This window comes from Meleagris gallopavo, chromosome 1 (genome assembly GCF_905368555.1).
Source record: "Meleagris gallopavo chromosome 1, MGAL_WU_HG_1.1, whole genome shotgun sequence".
Lineage (NCBI taxonomy): Eukaryota > Metazoa > Chordata > Aves > Galliformes > Phasianidae > Meleagris > Meleagris gallopavo.
Genome location: NC_139404.1, coordinates 352,501 through 372,853, shown reverse-complemented (window position 1 = coordinate 372,853; position 20,353 = coordinate 352,501). Strand labels below are relative to the sequence as shown.

General features: G+C 57.6%; 2 protein-coding genes and 1 pseudogene across 2 annotated transcripts; 1 reads left to right on the top strand and 2 right to left on the bottom strand.

The window, feature by feature from the left end:
• Positions 1 to 177: 177 nt before the first annotated feature.
• Positions 178 to 6,625, bottom strand: ARSA (arylsulfatase A). Its single transcript, XM_085234308.1, has 8 exons — positions 6,340 to 6,625; positions 4,366 to 4,606; positions 3,751 to 3,969; positions 3,127 to 3,296; positions 2,595 to 2,719; positions 2,297 to 2,424; positions 1,851 to 1,953; positions 178 to 1,742 (listed from the first exon to the last, which is right to left on the bottom strand). Exons 1-8 carry the CDS (start codon positions 6,570 to 6,572, stop codon positions 1,441 to 1,443), a joined length of 1,521 nt encoding a protein of 506 aa, XP_085090434.1. The 5' UTR covers positions 6,573 to 6,625; the 3' UTR covers positions 178 to 1,440.
• A 301-nt stretch (positions 6,626 to 6,926) lies between these two features.
• Positions 6,927 to 10,198, top strand: LOC146545149 (uncharacterized; annotated as a pseudogene).
• A 1,418-nt stretch (positions 10,199 to 11,616) lies between these two features.
• On the bottom strand, positions 11,617 to 13,418 carry LOC146545148 (acrosin-like). Its single transcript, XM_085235355.1, has 5 exons — positions 13,228 to 13,418; positions 12,956 to 13,153; positions 12,530 to 12,795; positions 12,185 to 12,339; positions 11,617 to 12,101 (listed from the first exon to the last, which is right to left on the bottom strand). Exons 1-5 carry the CDS (start codon positions 13,326 to 13,328, stop codon positions 11,754 to 11,756), a joined length of 1,068 nt encoding a protein of 355 aa, XP_085091481.1. The 5' UTR covers positions 13,329 to 13,418; the 3' UTR covers positions 11,617 to 11,753.
• Positions 13,419 to 20,353: the final 6,935 nt, after the last annotated feature.

Genomic DNA, 20,353 nt, shown 5'->3' with positions numbered 1-20,353 from the left:
CCCTCAGCACACAGCACCGCTCTGTGCTCCGATGCGGCAACACCCGGGAGCAATGGGGGAAAGTTAACTGGGGAGGGGAATTGCTTATTTGGGAGGAGCCAAGCAAGATGAGTAAGTATTGAAAAGAAACAAAAGGGGCAGCGTGGAGGCCGAATCAGAAATCACGTATAAGCAAACTGCACGTTGGTTGGGTTGTTTTATTGAGCCTTGCATCCACTTTAATATTTTGTTCAGAATTATTCTCAACAGAACTCCAGAGCTGTGGGGCTGGAAGGGACCTCTGGAGTCCTCCGGTCCAACCCCAGGCATCACTGAGCATCCCCAGCCCCTGCCATCAGCCGTCCATCAGCACCGCTCAGATCCCCCCTCGGGTTCCCTTTCCCAGGCGCACAGCCCCAGTATTCCCAGCCTGTCCCCAGCAGGAGGGGCTCCAGGCCCAACCCACCACTCGGAGACCCCAAATGCCAAGGATCACCACTGGTGGGATTGCTGTGCATCTGGCTGCTAACGAACGCCAATCAGCTCCTGAGCAAGAGAGCATTTTGGTCATGCGGATGGAAAGTGAGCACAGCCCACCCGACTGCAGGCAGCTGCAGCATCCACAGCCCTTACAGAAGGATCAGGGCAGCCACATCTCCACCTTATTTAGAAGGAGAGGGAAGTGGTGACAGGACGAGGGGAAACGGCCTCAAGTTGTGCCAGGGGAGGTTTAGGTTGGATCTCAGGAAAAACTTCTGTACAGAAAGGGCTGTGAAGCACTGGGATGGGCTGCCAGGGAGGTGGTTGAGTCACCATCCCTGGATGTGTTTAAAAAGCATTTGGATGTGGTGCTCCAGGACGTGATTTAGCAGAGTTAGAATTAGAGTTTAGTTAGAGTTGGGGTAGGATGGTGGGGTTGTGGTTGGACTCGATGATCTTTAAGGTCTTTTTCAACCTGAGCAATTCTATGACTGACTGGCATGTCCTCTCTGCACCGGCTGTCCAAAGCTCCATCCCCGAAGCTGCCAGGACCATGCAGCCCATCCTGCTCTTTGCTGTGCTCTTATCCCCTGCACGGTGATGCTGCTGCAGCTCACAGCTGTTCCCACCAGGGCTGCACAGCACAGCTCCCGCCGGGTTGGGACCTCCAGACACCGGGCCGTACCCTGTGCTTCATCTTAACTGCGGCTCGAAAGGAGCCGTGCTGGCTCTGCTGGTGATTCTGCGCCCTGGTCCCTCAGAGTTTTTTCTGTTCACAGATCACAGCTCGGAGGGCCGACGACGACCTGCACACCCAGCAGGGCCGGTGGCCTCCCCAGCCCTCAGCTCACCGGGCCAGCACTCCCTCGCTCGGCAGCGTCACTGAGCCGAAGCTCTGGGGTGGCTCTCAGGCCACCTGTGGTCAGTCAGGAGGGGTCTGGTGGGTTTAGGATCAGTGGGGGGGGGTGGAGCAGCAAAAGGCTACGAGCAGCAGCAGCAGGAGGGCTTGGGAGTGCAGTCTGGCTTGCAGCAGGGTTCCAGGGCAGGATCCCCGCCCTTCCTCATCTGGCTTTCCCCAAACACCATGCGTTGCTCAAAAAGTGTCTTCTGCACTTCGATGTCCTTCAGGACTTGCCAAACTTCTGGCCCTGCAGCGCTCTGCACCAAATTGTAGTTCTCAGCAGGGTCCGACTCCAGGTCAAAGAGCAGCGGGGGCTCGTGATGGGTCAGCGGGGTCAGCCCGTGGCAGGCCTGGTCTGGGGTTGTATCACTGTGAAAGGAACCTGCAAAAGACACGGCCAAGAGCAGCTCAGCTGCTGCTCTGAGCTTGGGACAGCAGAACCAGGCAGGACTTCCCAGAGCTCCCTGAGCAGAGAGGAGGTGGCACCAACCTTGTGTGAAGTAGTGGGCCTTGTACTTCCCGAGCCGGACAGCAAAGGGGCCATGCTGTGGATCAGGGGATGGAGGGTAGAAGAACATGGTCTGACGGGGACTCTGTGGAGAGCAGCAGAGCTGGGCTCATCTTGTGGCCACGGGGCTGGAAAAGAGCCTGGGACAGGACCAGGCAGAGTCTCCAGGGACTCAGAAGAGCCCTGATGCTGTAGCCAGGATACGGCGAGAACAGGGGGAAGCAAATGAGCAGGAGCATCGTGCTCGTTCCCCACTCAAAGCTCCTGGGCCCCAGAGCAGACGGGGGAAGGCCAGTAAGCCCACTGCATGGCCCAGACCCCGCAAAAGATCCCAAGTCGTGGGTCTGCCCTGGTCCCCAGCTGGGGCCAATGACCAGCCCCACACCCAGCCTCCATGGACCACACCGGATTGGACCTGCAGGACTCACCTTCCCTGACTCAAACAGCAGCGGACTCAGGTCATAACCATCCAGGGAAACGTCGGGAAGAGCTGCTCCAGCCAGGGCAGTCAGTGTTGGCAGGATGTCCAGGGTGCTTGCCAGCTCATGAGTCACTCCTGCCACCCAACACAGCGAGACACAAAGAAAGGTTCAAGCGTCCAACCCCACTTCCACAGCTGCCATCCTCACCACTTCCCTCTCTCCGATCATCTCAGGGCAACTGAGTCGCCATCACACCCCTGCCTCGTGCCAGCACACAGAAGGCATAAGCAGTGCTGAGGCTCACCTGGAGTGATACGGCCTGGCCAATAGGCCACTGCTGGTTCCCGCATGCCACCTTCGTACGTTGTGCCCTTCCCACATTTCAGAAGGCCAGAGCTGCCTCCGCGTGCCATCCGCATGGTAGAAGGGCTGTGAGAGAAGAACCACCTCCCATCAGCTTCACAGGTCTGCACAACCCCTTCTCTGACTCCCACAGGGGCCGTGGAAAGAGGCAGCGAACAGCACCAGAGACCCAAAGCATCCACACACAAAGGGAACTCGTGGATCTACAGCCCGCACAGTCCTACCCCGAGCCAGTGGGCACTCTGCCCACGAGGGGAACAGCCGCTTCACCGGAGCAAGGAGGAGATCATGCAGTAGATGCTCTCCCGAGCAGTGCCCACCTTCTGCCTCACTTCAGGGCACCACCACCTCACCTGGCACTGCTGCACCACATCTCTCGTGCCCCAGCCGCCCAACGCCTTGCTCCAGTTCCCCCACACCGCAGCAGTACGACCTTATCAGCGGGAGAAGCCCGCCCGGCTGAGCCCACTCACCCGTTGTCAGAGGTGAAGAACACAAAGGTTGTGTTCTCCAGGCCATTCTCCTGCAGGGCCTGCAGCAGCTGTCCCACTGAGCCGTCAAACTCCGAAAGCGCATCACCAAACGGCCCGCGCTCTGACTGGCCTGCATAGTCCTGGCTTGCAAACTGGGGATGGTGGGTGTGCTGGAAAAAAGGCAGAGAGAGATGCTCTGCGAACTCCCAGAGTTGCGTTTGGTTCTCAGCTCAGCCAGGGAGAGTGAGAAGCCCAGCGAGGGCACGCAGATGTGTGACAGCGCCCACGACAACGCTCCCAGAAACACCTCCCGACACGACACACAAAGGCCGGGCTCCGTGCAGACTCGGTGAGGGCTAGAGCCTCAGACGGGCTGCTGGGGCTCCAGAAACAGCCAGAAAGAAGCCACTCGAGAATAACAACCCTAATGGTGCTGCCACAAACCCCGGGCACGGGAACACCAACCCCGAGTCACGTTGGGGCAGGGAGTTCTCCCATCCTTCATCCAAGCGCTGACTGCCCAGCGCACTCCAACGGCCGCAGGAGCCGAGGTGCTTTCTGGAATCTCCAGCAGGACAAAGGCTTCCCCCACCCTCAGACCCGCAGCAGTCCCCTCTCTCTTACGTGGGAGGCATAGTAGAGCAGGAAGGGCACACCTCGCCGGGCGCAGTCGGCAATGAAGTCCCGTGCAAATTTGTTGTAGAGAGGCACCAGGTCGGGGAAGGAGACCGGCTGCTGCACGATGCTTTGGTTCCAGAGCAGCGGGACGGGCACGAGGCCCTGGTCACAGGTCCCAAAACACTTGATGTCGGGTGGGAAGCAGGTGAGATTCTGACAGGGGCCCTGGAGAGAGCACACAGCACGCTCTTCCAGCTGTGTTGCAGGACAGCGAGTCGGGGGGGCAGGAGACTCACAGCAGCCCACCCCCAGGTCCTACGGGAGTCCCTCTAGAAACCCGGGGGGTTTATGCCCACCCCAGAACCGTGCTATGCTTTCTCCTCACAGCAGTTCAGGTGTTTCTTTGCAACCCAGAAGCTGACTTTCCCTCCTGCAACCCAGCGAGGGCTGCGCGTCCCCACAGACAACTGCTGCCCACGTTCTGCAAACCACTCTTATTGCACGAGCACCTTGCTAAAGCACTTTTCCCTCCGGCACCCATGTTCTCCTCCGGCCTGCAGCCACCCACACCTGCGCGGCCCCCCACCTCTGGGGCACTCCCCCACCTTCCCTCCTCCTCACCTGGTCGTGGGAGTACGGCACCCCCAGGAAGTGGTCAAAGCCCTGGTGGATGGGCAGGAAGGAGCCACGAGCGCCCAGGCCGAGGTGCCATTTGCCAACGATGGCTGTGGCATAACCTTTGGCCTTCAGCACCTCTGCAACGGTGACCTCAGACAGCGGAAGGCCTCCCCGGGAGTCAGGGTAAAACACACCGGGGTAAATCCCGGAGCGCATCTGGAAGCGGCCGGTCAGCAGGGCGGCCCTGCAGGGGGGAAGGCCGGCATTCACACGGTGCTGCACCAGCCGGGCATCGACCGCCCGAACCGTGCGGCTGGGAGGAGTAACTGCGAGTAGCAACGGAGCTTAGGGGCCGAGCTGCGGAAAGGAACACCGCGGACGAGGACCTGAGGGTCCCGGTGGCCAACGGCGAACCGGTGCTGACCGTAAGGTGACCGTGAGACGGCGGCGTGCCCCGGTGGCCCAGAATCACAGAATTGTAGGGGTTGGAAGGGACCTCTAGAGATCATCGAGACCAACCCCCTGCCAAAGCAGGTTCCCTACACCAGGTCGCACAGGCAGGCGTCCAGGCGAGACTTGAATATCTCCAGAGAAGGAGACTCCACAACCTCCCTGGGCAGCCTGTTCCAGTGCTCCGTCACCTCACCGTGAAGAAGTTCTTACGCACATTCGTGTGAAACTTCCTATGCTGCAGCTGATGTCCGTTTCCCCTCGTCCTGTCTCCACGCACCACTGAAAAGAGCCCGGCCTCACCGCTATGGCCGCCACACCTCAGATATTTATAAACCTGGATCAGGTCCCCTCTCAGTCGTCTTTTCTCAAGGCTAAACAGACCCAGTTCACTCAGCCTTTCTCCATAGGGGAGATGCTCCTGGCCCTTCACCATCTTTGTGGCCCTCCGCTGGACTCTTTCCAAGAGATCCCTGTCTTTTTTGTACTGGGGAGCCCAGAACTGGACACAGTACTCCAGATGAGGCCTTACCAGGGCAGAGTAGAGGGGGAAGATCACCTCCCTCGACCTGCTGGACACGCTCTTCTTAATGCACCCCAGAATGCCATTGGCCTTTTTGGCCACGAGGGCACACTGCTGGCTCATGGCCAACCTGTCGTCCACCAGGACGCCCAGGTCCCTCTCTGCAGAGCTCCTCTCCAGCAGCTCATCCCCCAGCCTGTATTGGTGCATGCAATTATTCCTCCCTAGGTGTAAGACCCTACACTTGCTTTTGTTGAACCTCATCCGGTTTCTTACTGCCCAGCTCTCCAGCCTGTCCAGGTCTCGCTGAATGGCAGCACAGCCTTCAGGAGTGTCAGGCCGACGGGAGCCTGGGGTCGCTGCACAGAGCGCTGCCAGCAGGGCGGGGAGCTGCTCCTCCCCTCCTCCGTGCCCTGAGGGGGCACAGCTGGAGCACCGCCATCGGCGTGGGGCTCTGCAGTTCCAGGCGGAACGGGAACTGCTGGAGAGAGCCCAGGGAGGATGCGGAGACGGGGGGACCCGGAGCACCTCCTGACGGGGCCGGGCCGAGAGCCCCCGGGCTGCGCACCCGGGGAACGGAACATCGAGGGAGGAGCGGAGCGGTGCCGATGGTACCTGAGGGGCAGCCATCGGGGAGACGGGGCTGCGCTCCGTGCGGCGCTGCCCGGCGACAGGACGAGGGGCGGCGGGCACGGAACGGAGCCCGGGGAGTTCCGTGCGAGCGCCAGGGAGAACTTCGTGCTGCCCCCCGGGGGTGGCGGAGCCCCGGCGCCGCTGCCCACGGAGGCGGGGGATCCCCTCTGCAGGGATCCAAACCCAGCCGGACGCTCTGTGCGCAGCTGCCGGGGGGCCGGGCGGCGGGACTCCAGCGGTCCCTTCCAGCCCCGCGGCTCCGGGGTTCCGCACCCGGCAGCCCGCACCGCGGCTCCCTCGCTCCCTGTTCCCGCTGCCACCCCCCCGCCGCCGTCCCCAGAACCGCAGCTCCGCCCCGCCGCGGGCCGCACCGGGAGGGGCTGCACACCGCAGAGCTGCTGTAGAAATCGGTGAAGCGCAGCCCTCGGGCCGCCATCCGGTCCAGGTGGGGCGTGGCGGAGGAGGGGTGCCCGTAGCTGCCCAGGTCTCCGAAGCCCAAATCATCCGCCAGCAGCAGCACGAAGCTGGGCGGGCCGCCGGCCGCGCCCCGCAGCGCCCACGGCAGCAGCGCCCACAGCAGCGGAACGGCGCTCCGCTCCGCCATGACGCGCCGGCGGTCACCCGACCGAGTCACGTGACGCGGCCGAGCCGCGGTCCGCCGAGGAACAGCGCCGCCGTGCGGTGGCCTCCCGCACCTTCAGCCCCGGCCCCGCGGGGGGAGAAGCGCATCCTGGGGGTCGGGGTGCTGCGGTCGGGACGCGGAAGAAGCAATGCGAACAGCAGCGCTTCTGTGGTGGGAGTTCTGCACCTGGGAATACGGCCGTGCCCGCCTCTGAGAAGTGCAGACAGCTCACGTGGCGGGCATTAAAGGATTGGGGGTCCGGTGTCCCCACGAGCACCATTTCGTGTCTCCAGGATGGGGTTAAATGCAGAGCAGAGGTGGTGTGCGAGCACGGAGATGCCGCTGGTGGCCGGGGTTAAACCTGCAGCAGGAAGAGGTGGGGACTTCCAGCCCAAGGACAAAGCTGGGCAAAAAGCAGCCGAGGTTCTGGTCTGGAAGCTCCCATGTGGATGCACCGTGTTTTGGATTTGCCCCCTGCCTCATCCCGTGCTTCCTAAAGGCCCCCTGCACGGGGGGCTGCTGGTGCCGCTGCTGCTGCTGTGCTCACCGCCATCAATTATTGAGGCAGAGGAGGGGCTGATGCTGCAGCGGGAGGCAAAACAGCTGCATAATTCATGCAGCCTCCTTGGATCCCAGCGCATCGCAGTGCTGGGCCGCAGTGCCTGGCCACAGCAGGGGACGGCAGCCAGGGTGAACAGCTGGGGCTGTGGGAGGGCAGCACACGGGGACAGAGCTTCAGGGACCCCGCGTGGAGCAGGGAAGGAGGAGTGGGCCCGGGTGTGCTGTTGTATGGAGCCGAGCAGGGCACGGTGTGACTGCCCCAAGCTGCAGCAGCAGGGCAGGGACAGGACGTGTCTGCACGGACGGGTCTGAAAGGGGAGGCCCAAGTGAGAGCTGCAGTGCTGTGGGCTCCCACTTTGCCAGGCTGTGGTGGGAGCTGTGCCCATGTAAGTGGATCGCAGGGGTGACTTACATCCCTCAGCGGGTGTTTGAGTGCAGCCCCACGGGCGCTGGGAACGCTGCACGTCTGCACGCAGCGCTTTGGGTGCACGCTGGGTGTGCGCACTGTGTGTGTGTGTGTGTGCACTCTGTGCTGAGGATAACACTGTGAGCACTGTGTCCTGTTCCCAGATGTGTGTTTCACAGTATGTGCGTGCAGCTAGGTGTGCACTGCAGCTTCTGTGTGCACGCCAGCTCTGTCTCCACACTGCATGCTTGCGTGCATGTGGCGTGTGGGAACAGGGTGCGCGTGGGCGCAGCTCACAGCATCCACCCCAGTTTCCTCCCACAGAGTTTCTCCTTTCATAACGGCTGGGGCTGACCTGGGAGGACTCTCGTTCCCAGGACGTTGCTTTTATTTCAGGCCAGAGGATGTGGCAGCTCCCGTTCCCCTGTGCCAGACGCTGTGTGTGCCAGGGAGTCAGGCCACACTCCACAGCACGACATGCAGCTCATGGTCCTGAATGGCAAAAGCGGTGAACGAAAAGCAATGCCTTTACCAGCATTCATGGTACAGAAAGCACAACCCCGTCCTTTGCTGCCTCTCCAGTTACTGGGAGTGCTGCTGGATGCACACACAGCTCCCTCCTCCCTGAGCAGGCACATTTCAGCCCTCACGGACCGCTCCACATGTGTGGAGGGTTAGCCTCACTGGTGGAGACCAGATTCTGCTAACGGAAAAGGAAGCAGAAGGTTACTGGGGACCAGGAGTATTTCTAACTACTGGCAACAGTCGTGCTCCATGGTTCTTAACACGGAGGGCTGCCTACTGGGCAGGTGGTCTCAACCCTTTAGAAAGGGGAGGCCCTCTTGCCATTACTGGAACAACTGATCAGTTAGTACAGAGCGTTCAAAAGGCTGCTCGTCTCCAACTGATGTATGATAGAAAGCTGCAGCCGCACCATGAATCACCCATGATGATGCCCCTTGATCCTGAGAGAATGACTGCTTTAATTAGGGGGCTTCCAGAGTCGTTACAGCCTATAGGCATATAGCTGCAAGGAAAAATAGGGGCTATGTCTCAAGGAGAGAGAACCCGGGCAGTGTTAGAAGGAACTGTAACCCCTCACCATCTGCAGTCAGGAAACAAAGTATGGACGTGGGGGGAGGTTGCCCAAGGGTTAATTAACTATGGAAGAAAATATGGGCTGGTGGATTCTTCCTCCACTAAATCTGAGCCAAGGGAAGTAAGGCTTGCAGCGGTCAGCCTTGCCCCCAGGCCACCTGGCCCAAAGCTCGGTGGGACTGGAAGGGTCTCGTTGCCATTAAAAACCGGTAGGCGGAATATTGACCATAAACGTAATTGTCTCTGGACACTGGCTGGCACAAGGGTGTCCACGAGATCCGAGGAATGGATTACACACAGCCAGGTTAGAGGAGTTAGTTAACTGGTGGCCAGAACAGAAGCTCAAGGATCTCGAGGAAAGCACAAGCCCAGGTCCGAGGGCCTCGCAGGGAACCTGAGCGGCTCTCCAAGCCAAAAACCCGATGTCTTCGCCCCTCCAAGTGAGCGGGGTGGGGGCGGTGAAGGGTGGATGCATGAGAAAGCTCACAGCAAAGGGAAACTCTTATCTCCCGAGCCAGCCTGTGTCGGTTGCCTCAGCTAAGCTGAGGCCAGTTTCCCTAACCTTAATGGAATCCCTTAACAAATATCCTTGGAAGGCCAAGGACACCCCGAAAAAGGAATATAAGATTAACACTTTCTGGATTATTCCCTCATTTTTTAACCACATGAACAAAGCCCCAAAAAAGGGCAAGTCGGCGTCTCGTTTTATTTTACAGAAGATCCCCGTGGGACTTTGGCAGAACACAAAAAGGCTAATAGCTGATTTTAACCATTTGTGTTTTGTGACTGAAATGCTGAAGATTTGATCGCGCTGCAGTACTGAACGCACCTCTTGGTTGCACGTTTTGGTTGCAACAGTGTTATGTTTCGTGTCGGTGTGGGTGGTGATTGGTATCAGTCCTTGGATCTGATAAACTTCACAACTGGGCTCAGGGTTTTCACAGCTCATCCTGGCTTACTGGTGCTCCCTGCACAGCGATAGCATTTCTTCCGACCCCTTCCTTCACCCCTTTTTACCAAACTGATTATGATTTGCACGTAACTCCTCCACAGCGCTTCCAAATTCCCAACCAAGTGGGAAACGAACCGAGGGACCCATCTAATGTCTGTTAGACCTGCTCACAAAAGAAATCTATCATAAAGCCTTTGGCACTGATGCTTTTCAGTGTGACACCAGCCCAGGAGCTCCATCCAAAGCACGGCTGTTGGAAAGCGCCCAGGTTTTGGTAAGAGATGTGCATGTTTCTGGGATTACCCCTGGTTGATGTTTACACTGCAGGCTGTCCTGCACACACCATCCTGTGACAAGCTCTGTAGACTGTAGCAATGCCTGAACTTGCCGAACTAGGATTTGTATCTCTCAGCATTTGAGCTGCTTTGGAAATGCTCAAGTGGAAAGTTCTCAAGACACTCAATCATCTCAGAAAACATTCCATGGCAAGCCCACGTGCTGCCAGATTGGACTGGATTCGCTTTTGGTGGCTGAAGTGCAATGCTGTATGGCTGTTCAGAAACACCACAGCCTCTACTGAAGAATTCCCGTCTGGATCCTGGCTTCCACTGGGACTTCCTGGCTGGGGAAAGCAGCTGACACAAATGCCTCTGTTTGTTTCACTTATTTATTATTATTGTTGTTATTGCTAACTGTATGCTCTTGCCAAATGTGTCTCTTTTCACTTTCTACCTTTTATCCATTATGTAACATGCGTGTCACCACTCCTGAGGTGTCACCAGTGGAGTCTGTGGCAAATTGGATGACTCTAATTGTTGTCTAAAGATTGAATGATAATGAAAAAGTTGCTAAACGAATTGCCAAACAGATCCTATTTTATTGACCGTGTGCTGTTGCAACTCTTATGTTTGTACCTCGTGTGATTCCATGCTTTATCCAGCTGACACAAGGAGTTGTATCCTCCATGCACTTTGTAACCACTTGTAGTGACGGACAAGTCCATCACTACTTGTGATGCAACACCTGTAGCCAAGCCCAAGAAATCTTTTGCAGTAATTGTGTAATGATTCGCTTCCCCTTCTCCCCTTCCTCCTTCCCTCCTGCTCGTTCGCTGCTTTTATTTTCTCCCTTTTCTTTTCCTCACCACCACAGAGGGTCACTTATGCTTCATCTCAAGCAATCTTTGAGCCACGGGGTGGTGTATGAATCCTGCTTTGCTTTTTGGCTCAAAGCTTGCTTTCTGAGGCATTTCTTGTGATAAGACTCCAGGAGACGAGAGATGGGTGTTGCTGTGTGGCGATCAACACCACTGTGTGGACAATTTTACATTTGAAGGCATTTCTTTGGAGCTGTTTACCTTTGGACCACAGCGCTCAGGACAGCTTACTGGCAGGAGATGCAGCCTGTGACCAAATAACTCCTGTTTGCTATGGGAGACTGGGGGATGATGGCATTGTGTCCTGTGAAGGCAAGATACAAGTTGGCGCCTCCCTGCTCCCTCTTATCTGCTGGCAAGGCCGGGAAGTGGGAACAAAGGAGTTTCTGCTGAGATCCCAGAGCCAGAAGCTGCCACTCCAAGGAGAGCTGACTCGACCACTTTGGAACCACTGAAATGGGGCCACCATCGCCATGGTTGTCATCGTCGTCCTCAAGAGAACAACAAGTCCCAATGGCCCACCGCTACTGAAGATCAAAGACTGAACTACGAACCACGCTGGATCCATGGCGGTGACTCTCTCCCTCTTGCTGCCTACAAAGACTCCTTGCTGCTTCTTTCCTGTCTTTTCTATCGCCCTCCTTCCCTTCCCCATCACCCTAATTCTTACTAGTGTCCGCCCTCCCCCTCCCCATCTCCCTAATTAAGATCTGTGATAAACTGGTCGGACCGACATTTGAACCGTTGTTTCTTATCTCACGCCGGGTGTACAGATATTAAAAGAGCCTCCTCTCCCTCCTATAAATCGGAGCGAGACAAGCAGAGACACGGGTAGCTGTGAAAATAAGCTTTATTTGTCCAGCTGAGTAAACTTCAGCGTTTGTGTGCAGTCGGAGGAGGGCGGGTGGGACAGAGATGGGCTGCCATTGGGCATTATCCCAAAGAAAGGGGTGGTGGTGCACTGCAGGCTGCTCTGCGCCGTGCAGCTGATTAAGCCTTGCTTCCCCAAAGGCTCTGCAGGAGGTTCTGCACCCCAGTAAAGAATTCCCTGAGTTTCTGGGCTGGAAATGGACAGGAGTCCGACACGCTCGGTTGTGTTGGCACCGCGTTTGGCCCGTGGTGGTAGGACGAGGTGCTCATGTAATGACTCCATGTCCGCGACGTCGGGTGGGCTGCTGCTCTCATCTGCAGCAGGATCCAGTTGTAGAAGTGCTGAGTGGAGGTGTAGATCCCAGGGCGAAACGCCCTGCCGCAGCCTCTCCCCCAGCTGGTCACACCAACCAGCCAGAAATAGTCAGCGCTGCTGTCTCTGCACATCAGAGGGCCGCCGCTATCGCCCTGCGGGGGGGAGAGAAGCCCAAAGCGTGACTGGGGGTGGTTTGCAGGCAGAGCACGGCTGCGTGTCGGCGTGCGGCTCCTACCTGGCAGGTGTCGATGCCGCCCTGCGGGTAACCAGCACACAGGTTGTGGCTGTGGAGCACCCCGTCGTACCAGTGGCTGCTGTTGCAGAGGTTGAGGTCGAGGAGGTGGACCTTGGCCTCCTGCAGGACCTCGGCGGTTTGGGTGGGCGCTGCAGCTGTGAGCGCAGAGCAGAATGGGCACCGTCAGCTCCCGGCCCGTTTGTGGGCGAAGCCCTTCCCGAAGTCTCGGCTTCGTGTTTCCAAACGGCTCGGCCCCATCCCTCTCTATGGATGCATCCCCACGGTGTCACCCGGGGTTTCGCCTTCAGCTTTAACCCGGGACAGCCGTGCGTTTTGGGTACTCACATCTCATCCCCATGTGTCCCCAGCCACTGACGTAGCAGTCTGTGAGCTCTGACACTCGCAGCGAGGGGTCGGGCACGCAGGCCAGCTGGATGTAGTAGCTGCAGTGGACGGGTCGATCCAACTCGAGCAGCGCGATGTCGTTGATCATCGTCTTGTTGTTAAAGTACTCGTGAAGTATCGCCCTCCTGATGCTGCGCACCTCCACCTCCTGGCCCAGCTGAGTCAGATCGTTGGCACCGATCACCACGCGCGACTGCAGGATGTAGCTGAGGTGGAGAGGGAGGTGAGGAGGAGCGGAGCCGCGGGGGAGAGAGGAGGGCAGCGCTACGGGGGCTGCGACGTGGCCGCTGTGCCTCGGGCACGCGCCCGGCCTCGGGACCCGCAGTGCCACGCCGGCTGTAAGGCAGGGAAGGGGACGGCCCTTACTTGGGGCGGCCGAAGCAGTGCGCTGCCGAGAGCACCCACTGCGGGGTGATGAGGGATCCTCCGCACATGTGTCCCGTGCCCGCAAACCGGGGGTTCTGGATGCTGACGATCCACGGCCAGGACCCGTGCAGGGCTTCCGTGCCGCCCACGACGCGCATCCCACCATAGTGATAAGCCACGGGCCGGAGCCCGCAGGTGCTGCAAGCAGAAACGCGTCAGGTTTCGCGTCTGAACCGCCGTCCCTCCCCACGGGGCACCGCCGGGCCACTCACTCGCAGCCGCCGGAGAAGCCGTGCCCGAGCCGGCAGGCGGCCAGCAGCACCGCGAGGGGCAGCAGCAGCGCCATCGCTCCCGGAGGCGCACGGCAGCCCATCGCGCCCGGCTTCGTCGCCCCCGACGCGCCGTGTGCCCGTTGTCCGCGGCGCCGATGTCACAGAACCGTCGGTTCCGAGGGCTGTGCCACCGCGTGGGGCTGCGCGGGGGGGTGCGGGCAGGAGCTACTGGTGGTGGGGGGGGGAACCTTACTGACAGCTGGAGGAACACACGTGGCTTTGGAGCGCGTTTGGGTGCTGGAGCACAGCTGTGACAGATGAGCAGCGATGGGCAAAGGCACGGCCAGTCCCCAAGTGGCTGTGCTGGGTGCACGGCTGTGTCACTGTGCCGGTTTGTGCTCTGAGTGTGCCCACAGCAGCTGTGCATGCATACAGGGGTTGGGAGTGATCTGCACCTCCGTGCACACATTGTGGGTGCGCACCCCACACAGCTGCAGTTGGACACAGAATGACAGAATGACAGAATGGTTTGGGTTGGAAGGGATCCTAAGGATCACGAAGCTCCAAACCTGCAGCCTCAGGCCAGGCCACCAACCTCCCCATCTCACAGCAGCCCAGGCTGCCCAGGGCCCCATCCAACCTGGCCTCGAACACCTCCAGGGATGGACGGGGATCCACAGCCTCTCTGGGCAGCTGTTCCAGCACCTCCCCACTCTCACAGCAAACAACTTCCCCCTCACATCCAACTGAAATCTGCCCTCCCTCACCTTCCAACCATTCCCTCGTCCTGCTGTTCTCTCCACTTTCCAAGAGCTGACTCCCCTCCTGTCTGCAGGCTCCCTTGAGGTCCTGCAGGCTGCACTGAGGTCACCCCGCAGCTTCTCTTCTCCATGCTGAACAGCCCAGCTCCCTCAGCCTGGCTTCGTAGTGGAGGTGCTGCAGCCCCCTGCTCATCTTTGTGGCTCCTCTGGACTCTCTCCAACAGCTCCCTATCTTTCTTGTACTGGGACCCCCAGACCTGACACAATACTGCAGATGGGGCCTCACAAGAGCAGAGCAGAGGGGAACAATCACCTCCCCGTCCCTGCACAGGGACACAGGTGGGCTGTGCAGGTGCACACTGAGCATATACACTTGTGTGCATGCAGTGTGTGTATGCTGCACTCGTGACTTCCACACTGCCCATGATGTGCTTTGTGCACGTAACTCTGAGTCGGTGCTCCAGCGTGTGCAACACATTTGTGAGTGTGCAGAATGTGTGCATATTTGTGTGCTGTCAGGCTGCGTGTGTTGGTGTGCAGTCTGTCAGGGTGCAGTCTGTCAGGGTGCAGTCTGTCGGGGTGCAGTCTGTTGGGGTGCAGTCTGTTGGGGTGCACTCAGTGTGTTGCTGTGCAGGCAGTGTGTGTTGCTGTGCGCTCAAAAGCATTTGGCACTGTCCTACCTAACATCTTGGCCACCAAACTGGAGAAAAATGGATGTGATGGATGGAACACTGGCTGGGTATGGCATTGGCTGCCTGGCTGCACTCAGAGAACTGCAGTCAATGGCTCAGTGCCCAACTGGAGGCCAGTGAGGAGCGGCGGTCCTCAGAGATCAGTGCTGAGACCGGTGCTGTTTAACATCTTTGTAGACAACACAGACAGTGGGGTCGTGTTGCACCATCAGCACATTTGCAGATGACACCACGCCGAGTGGTGCAGTGACACAGCAGAGGGAAGGGATGCCACCCAGAGGGACCTGGGCAGGCTGGAGACGAGAGCCTATGGCAACCTCCTGGAGTTCAGCAAGGCCAAGTGCAAGGTGCTGCATCTGGGTCGGGGCAATCCCAACCAAGATATAGGTTGGGCAGAGAATGGCGTGAGGGTAACCTGGAGGAGAAGGGTTTGGGGGATGAAGTGGACATTGGACGCTTTGGGGGATTGGTGGATGAAGGACACAACATGAACAGGCAATGCGAGCTCACAGCACGGAAAGACAACCAGATCATGGACTGCATCAAGAGAAGTGTGAGCAGCAGGTCGGGGGGGTTCTGCCCCTCTGCTCCACTCTTGTGAGATCCCACCTGGAGCACTGCGTCCAATTCTGGGTTCCCAACACAAGAAGAACATGGAGCTGTTGGAGAGGGTCCAGAGGAGGACCACGAAGATGATCAGAGGGCTGGAGCAGCTCTCCTATGCAGACAGGCTCAGAGAGCTGGGGATATTCAGCGTGGAGAAGGTGCTGGGGGGATCTTACAGCGTCCTGCCAGGACCTGGGGTTGGGCTATGAGCAACCCAGGCTGGTGGGAGGTGTCCGTGCCTACAGCAGAGGGTTGGAACAAGGTGGTCTGACAGGTCCGTTCCAACACAAACCATCCCATGATTCCATGATCTTGAAGGTCCCTTCCATCCCAAACCATCCCATGATTCTGTGATCTTGAAGGGCCCTTCCATCTCAAACCGTTCCATGATTCTGTGATCTTGAAGGTCCCTTCCATCTCAAACCATCCCATGATTCCATGATCTTGAAGGTCCCTTCCATCCCAAACCATTCCATGATTCTGTGATCTTGAAGATCCCTTCCATCCCAAACCACTCCATGATTCCGTGATCTTGAAGATCCCTTCCATCCCAAACCACTCCATGATTCCATGATCTTGAAGATCCCTTCCATCCCAAACCACTCCATGATTCCATGATCTTGAAGGTCCCTTCCATCCCAAACCACTCCATGATTCTGTGATCCTGAAGATCCCTTCCATCCCAAACCACTCCATGATTCCATGATCTTGAAGGTCCCTTCCATCCCAAACCACTCCATGATTCCATGATCTTGAAGGTCCCTTCCATCCCAAACCACTCCATGATTCCATGATCTTGAAGGTCCCTTCCATCCCAAACCATCCCATGATTCTGTGATCTTGAAGGGCCCTTCCATCTCAAACCATTCCATGATTCTGTGATCTTGAAGGTCCCTTCCAACCCAAACCACTCCATGATTCTGTGATCTTGAAGGTCCCTTCCAACCCAAAACATTCCATGACTCCGTGATCTTGAAGATTCCTTCCATCCCAAACCATCCCATGATTCCATGATCTTGAAGGTCCCTTCCATCCCAAACCATTCCATGATTCCATGATCTTGAAGATCCCTTCCATCCCAAACCATTCCATGATTCTGTGATCTTGAAGGTCCCTTCCAACCCAAAACATTCCATGACTCCGTGATCTTGAAGATCCCTTCCATCCCAAACCACTCCATGATTCTGTGATCTTGAAGGTCCCTTCCATCCCAAACCATTCCATGATTCCATGATCTTGAAGATCCCTTCCATCCCAAACCATTCCATGATTCTGTGATCTTGAAGGTCCCTTCCAACCCAAAACATTCCATGACTCCGTGATCTTGAAGATTCCTTCCATCCCAAACTATTCTGATTCTATGGAGTGCAATTAGTGAGTTAGTGTGCATTCACTGTGTGCCACTGCTTGCTCAGTGTGCACTGGTGTGCAATTAGTGAGTGTCAGCATGCAGTCAGTGCGTTTGGGTGTGCAGATTGTGTTTGCTGGTGTGCAGTCATTGAGCAGTGGTGTGCACTCAGTGAGTGTTGGTGTGCACTCAGTGTCCAACAGTGTGCAACTGTAGGTGTCATCGTGCAGTTTGCAGTGTCAGTGTGCAATAAATGTCCATCGGTGTGCGCTCAGTGTGCATCGGGGCGCAGTCAGTGTGTGTTGAGCACTCGGTTTGTGTTGGTGTTGGTGTGCATTGTGCTGTCAGTGCATGTCGGTGTGCAGACTGCACGTGTTGGTGTGCACGCAGCGTGCATCAGTGTGTGCTCAGCCCACGTGCAGCTCTGCAGGCCACATGTATGTGTGTGCACTGTGGGGCCCCCGGTACGAGAAAGATAGGGGGCTGTTGGAGAGGGTCCAGAGGAGCCACAAAGATGAGCAGGGGGCTGCAGCACCTCCACTACAAAGCCAGGCTGAGGGAGCTGGGCTCGTTCAGAATGGAGAAGAGAAGCTGTGGGGTGACCTCAGTGCAGCCTGCAGGACCTCAAGGGAGCCTGCAGACAGGAGGGGAGTCAGCTCTTGGAAAGGGGAGAGAACAGCAGGATGGGGGAATGGTTGGAAGGTGAGGGAGGGCAGATTTCAGTTGGATGTGAGGGGGAAGTTGTTTGCTGTGAGAGTGGGGAGGTGCTGGAACAGCTGCCCAGAGAGGCTGTGGATCCCCGTCCATCCCTGGAGGTGTTCAAGGCCAGGTTGGATGGGGCCCTGGGCAGCCTGGGCTGCTGTGAGATGGGGAGGTTGGTGGCCCTGCATGGCACAGGGGGGTTGGAGCTTCGTGATCCTTGAGGTCCCTTCCAACCCGGGCCATTCTGTCAAACTGTGATATGCCAGCGGTGCGCTGCAGTGCTCTCCGCCGCCACCAGGGGGCACTGCAGCGCACAGCGGGTTACAGAGTTGCGGGCTGGGTGTCCCTGGGGGCGCAGCCCCGGCCCGCAGGTTCGGTTCGGAGAGCAGAAAGGGCACTTGGTCTCGTTGGAGCTCATCCCAGCGATGCAGTCTGTCCAGATCCCTCTACAGGGCCTTCATGCAATGCAAACCTCACACAGGTTGACATTTCCTCCCAACTTGTTACCTACACTCAGTGCCCTCACCAAGGTCACCAATAAAGATATTGAACAGGAAAATGTTAAAAAAAAAAAGGAGAAAAAGATATTTTTTAAAAGTTAAAGACTGTTGGAGACAGGAAATGACCCCAAAAGACTGATGAAACAGTCTGCCCAAGGAGGTTGTGGATGCCCCATCCCTGGAGGCATTCAAAGCCAGGCTGGATGTGGCTCTGGGCAGCCTGGGCTGCTGGTTGGCGACCTGCACATAGCAGGGGGCTTGAAACTAGATGGTCATTGTGATCCTTTTCAACCCAGGCCATTCTAGGATTCCATGACCGTCACGATTCTAGGAGGAGCTACATGACATCAGAGACCACCAATAAGGCTGTATCCATTGGGCACCATTGGGAGTGGATAGGATAATGATTTGCCCCCAGCAGACGTTCCCTCCTCACTGTTCTGGGCTGGGGGTGGTTCTGGGCAGACATCCCATCCCGCTGCTTTGTGCTGGCAGATGGCTCTGGGCTGTCCCTCTGCATCCCGGTACCGCCTCTCCCATGCCAGCTGGAGTCTCCTGCTGCATCACTTCGCTCCTCTTCCTGACATTATTTTCCATAGGTCGTGTCTGCTCCTTTCCATCTGCAGGCATACGGTGTGGGTGGGGTGATGGGGGGGGAAGTGGGGGACTATGTGGTGAAGGATGCTGCTGGGCTGTTTGAGGATGGAGCGCCTTCCCAATCAGTAACTGGGTCGGGGTGGAAGGAATCTTCAGGATCACAGAATCATGGAGTGGTTTGGGATGGAAGGGATCTTCAAGATCACAGAATTGTGGGATGGTTTTGGATGGAAGGGACCTGTTAGACCATCATTCCAACCTCCTGCTGTCAGCAGTGACACCTCTCTCCAGCCCAGTTTTCTCACCCAGCCTGGCTAGCCCACTCTAAGTCTCCCTTCTTCCAATTTAAAGCCATTTCCCCTCATCCTGCCCTTATGAGCAGTTCCTCCCCAGCTCTCCTGTCAGCCCCTCCAGGTCTTGGCAGGCCTCTCTAAGATCTGTGCTGTGAGCACACACTGCTGGCTCACATTGTGTCTTTCACCCACTGACAGCCCCAAGTCCTCCTCAGGGCTGCCCTCAAACCATTCTCCACCCAACCTGTATCTGTGCTTGGGATTGCCCTGACCCAGGTGCAGGTACCTGCACTTGGCCTTGCTGGACTCCTTGAGGTTGGAGGGGGGGGGTTGGAACTTGATCCTCGGGGTCCCTTCCAACCCAAGCCATTCTATAATTCTGTGATCTCTCTTCCCACCAGTCTGGGTCCCTTTAGAAGCAGCCCACCCCTGCCCCGCTCCCTGCCCTGCTCCCTGCCCAAAGCCATCTTCTCCTTCTCCCACCTACTGCCATGCTTACTCTCACCTCCCTGAACTGCTCCAGGACTCCTGTAGCATCCATCCCACACTGCCTGGTACTGAGGACACCTGCAGCACCTGGAGGTGTTTGGCTGCCCTACCTTGGGAAAAGCCTTGTCCCCAGCCATCAGCATAGAGCCATCATGCAAACACTGATGGGGACGTGCCAACCTCCCCAGTGCGGGCAGCTTCATTGCTGGCCTCTCCCTTCCCAGCACACCCAGTGGCACTGACCTCCTCCAGCAGCTGCCACATCCCAGGGCACTGGGAGCTGCTCTGAGCATCATTTCTCCATTCTGCTCCTGGATCAGCCTGGTACCCAGCAGGGCTGTGGCTGCTGCACGGAGGTGAGGATGTTTCCTCTACCCCAAGTGCTCCATCAGCCATGTCCCACAACTCCTGCGCTGCCTTTAGCAGGTGACAGACCCCGGTCACAGCATGGTCCTGTGAGCAGAGAGCTGGGAGGTGTGGAGCAAAGCAGAGGTTGCCCAAAGGGTGTCGAGTGCAGTGCTGTGCTGCAGCAGGTGGTTGAAGGAACATCCATGCCTGAGAGGGGGGCTGGGGCTGTGCCCGGTGGGGTGACCCACGCAAATGGGTTGGGAAGTGGCAGAGTGAAGGGAGAGGAATGGGGTGAGCAACTGTGGGGGCAGTGGGAGCTGGGCACGGGGCGATGGGGGAGTGCCCATCCATGGGGGTATTACAAAACATGGGGATGTGGCACTTGGGGACGTGGTCAGTGGGCACGGTGGGATGGGTTGGGTTGGACTGTGGATCCTCGAGCTCTTCTCCAATGATTCTGTGAAGGGTGCTGGGTCCAGGAAAGATACTGCAGGAGTTGTTTGCTGAGCTGTGGTTGCACGGCTCCTTCCTGCAGCCCAGCTCTCCCCCACCTCCTGCAGCAGTGAGAGGACATGGCAGAAGATGGACATCCCAGCACAGAGCCACGAAAAGGGCTGGGAGCTGCGCAGTCAGTTCCTGTGTTCCCCATCCCATGCTTTGTTTGTTTAATGGCTCTTTGGGTCTTGATGTTTAAATCTCTCTAACGAGTGCTTAACTGCTGCTCAATATTTACTGCTTCAGTGTTGAACGTATTAACCCCATGTGTCACAGTGAGTGCTGCTCTATTGCC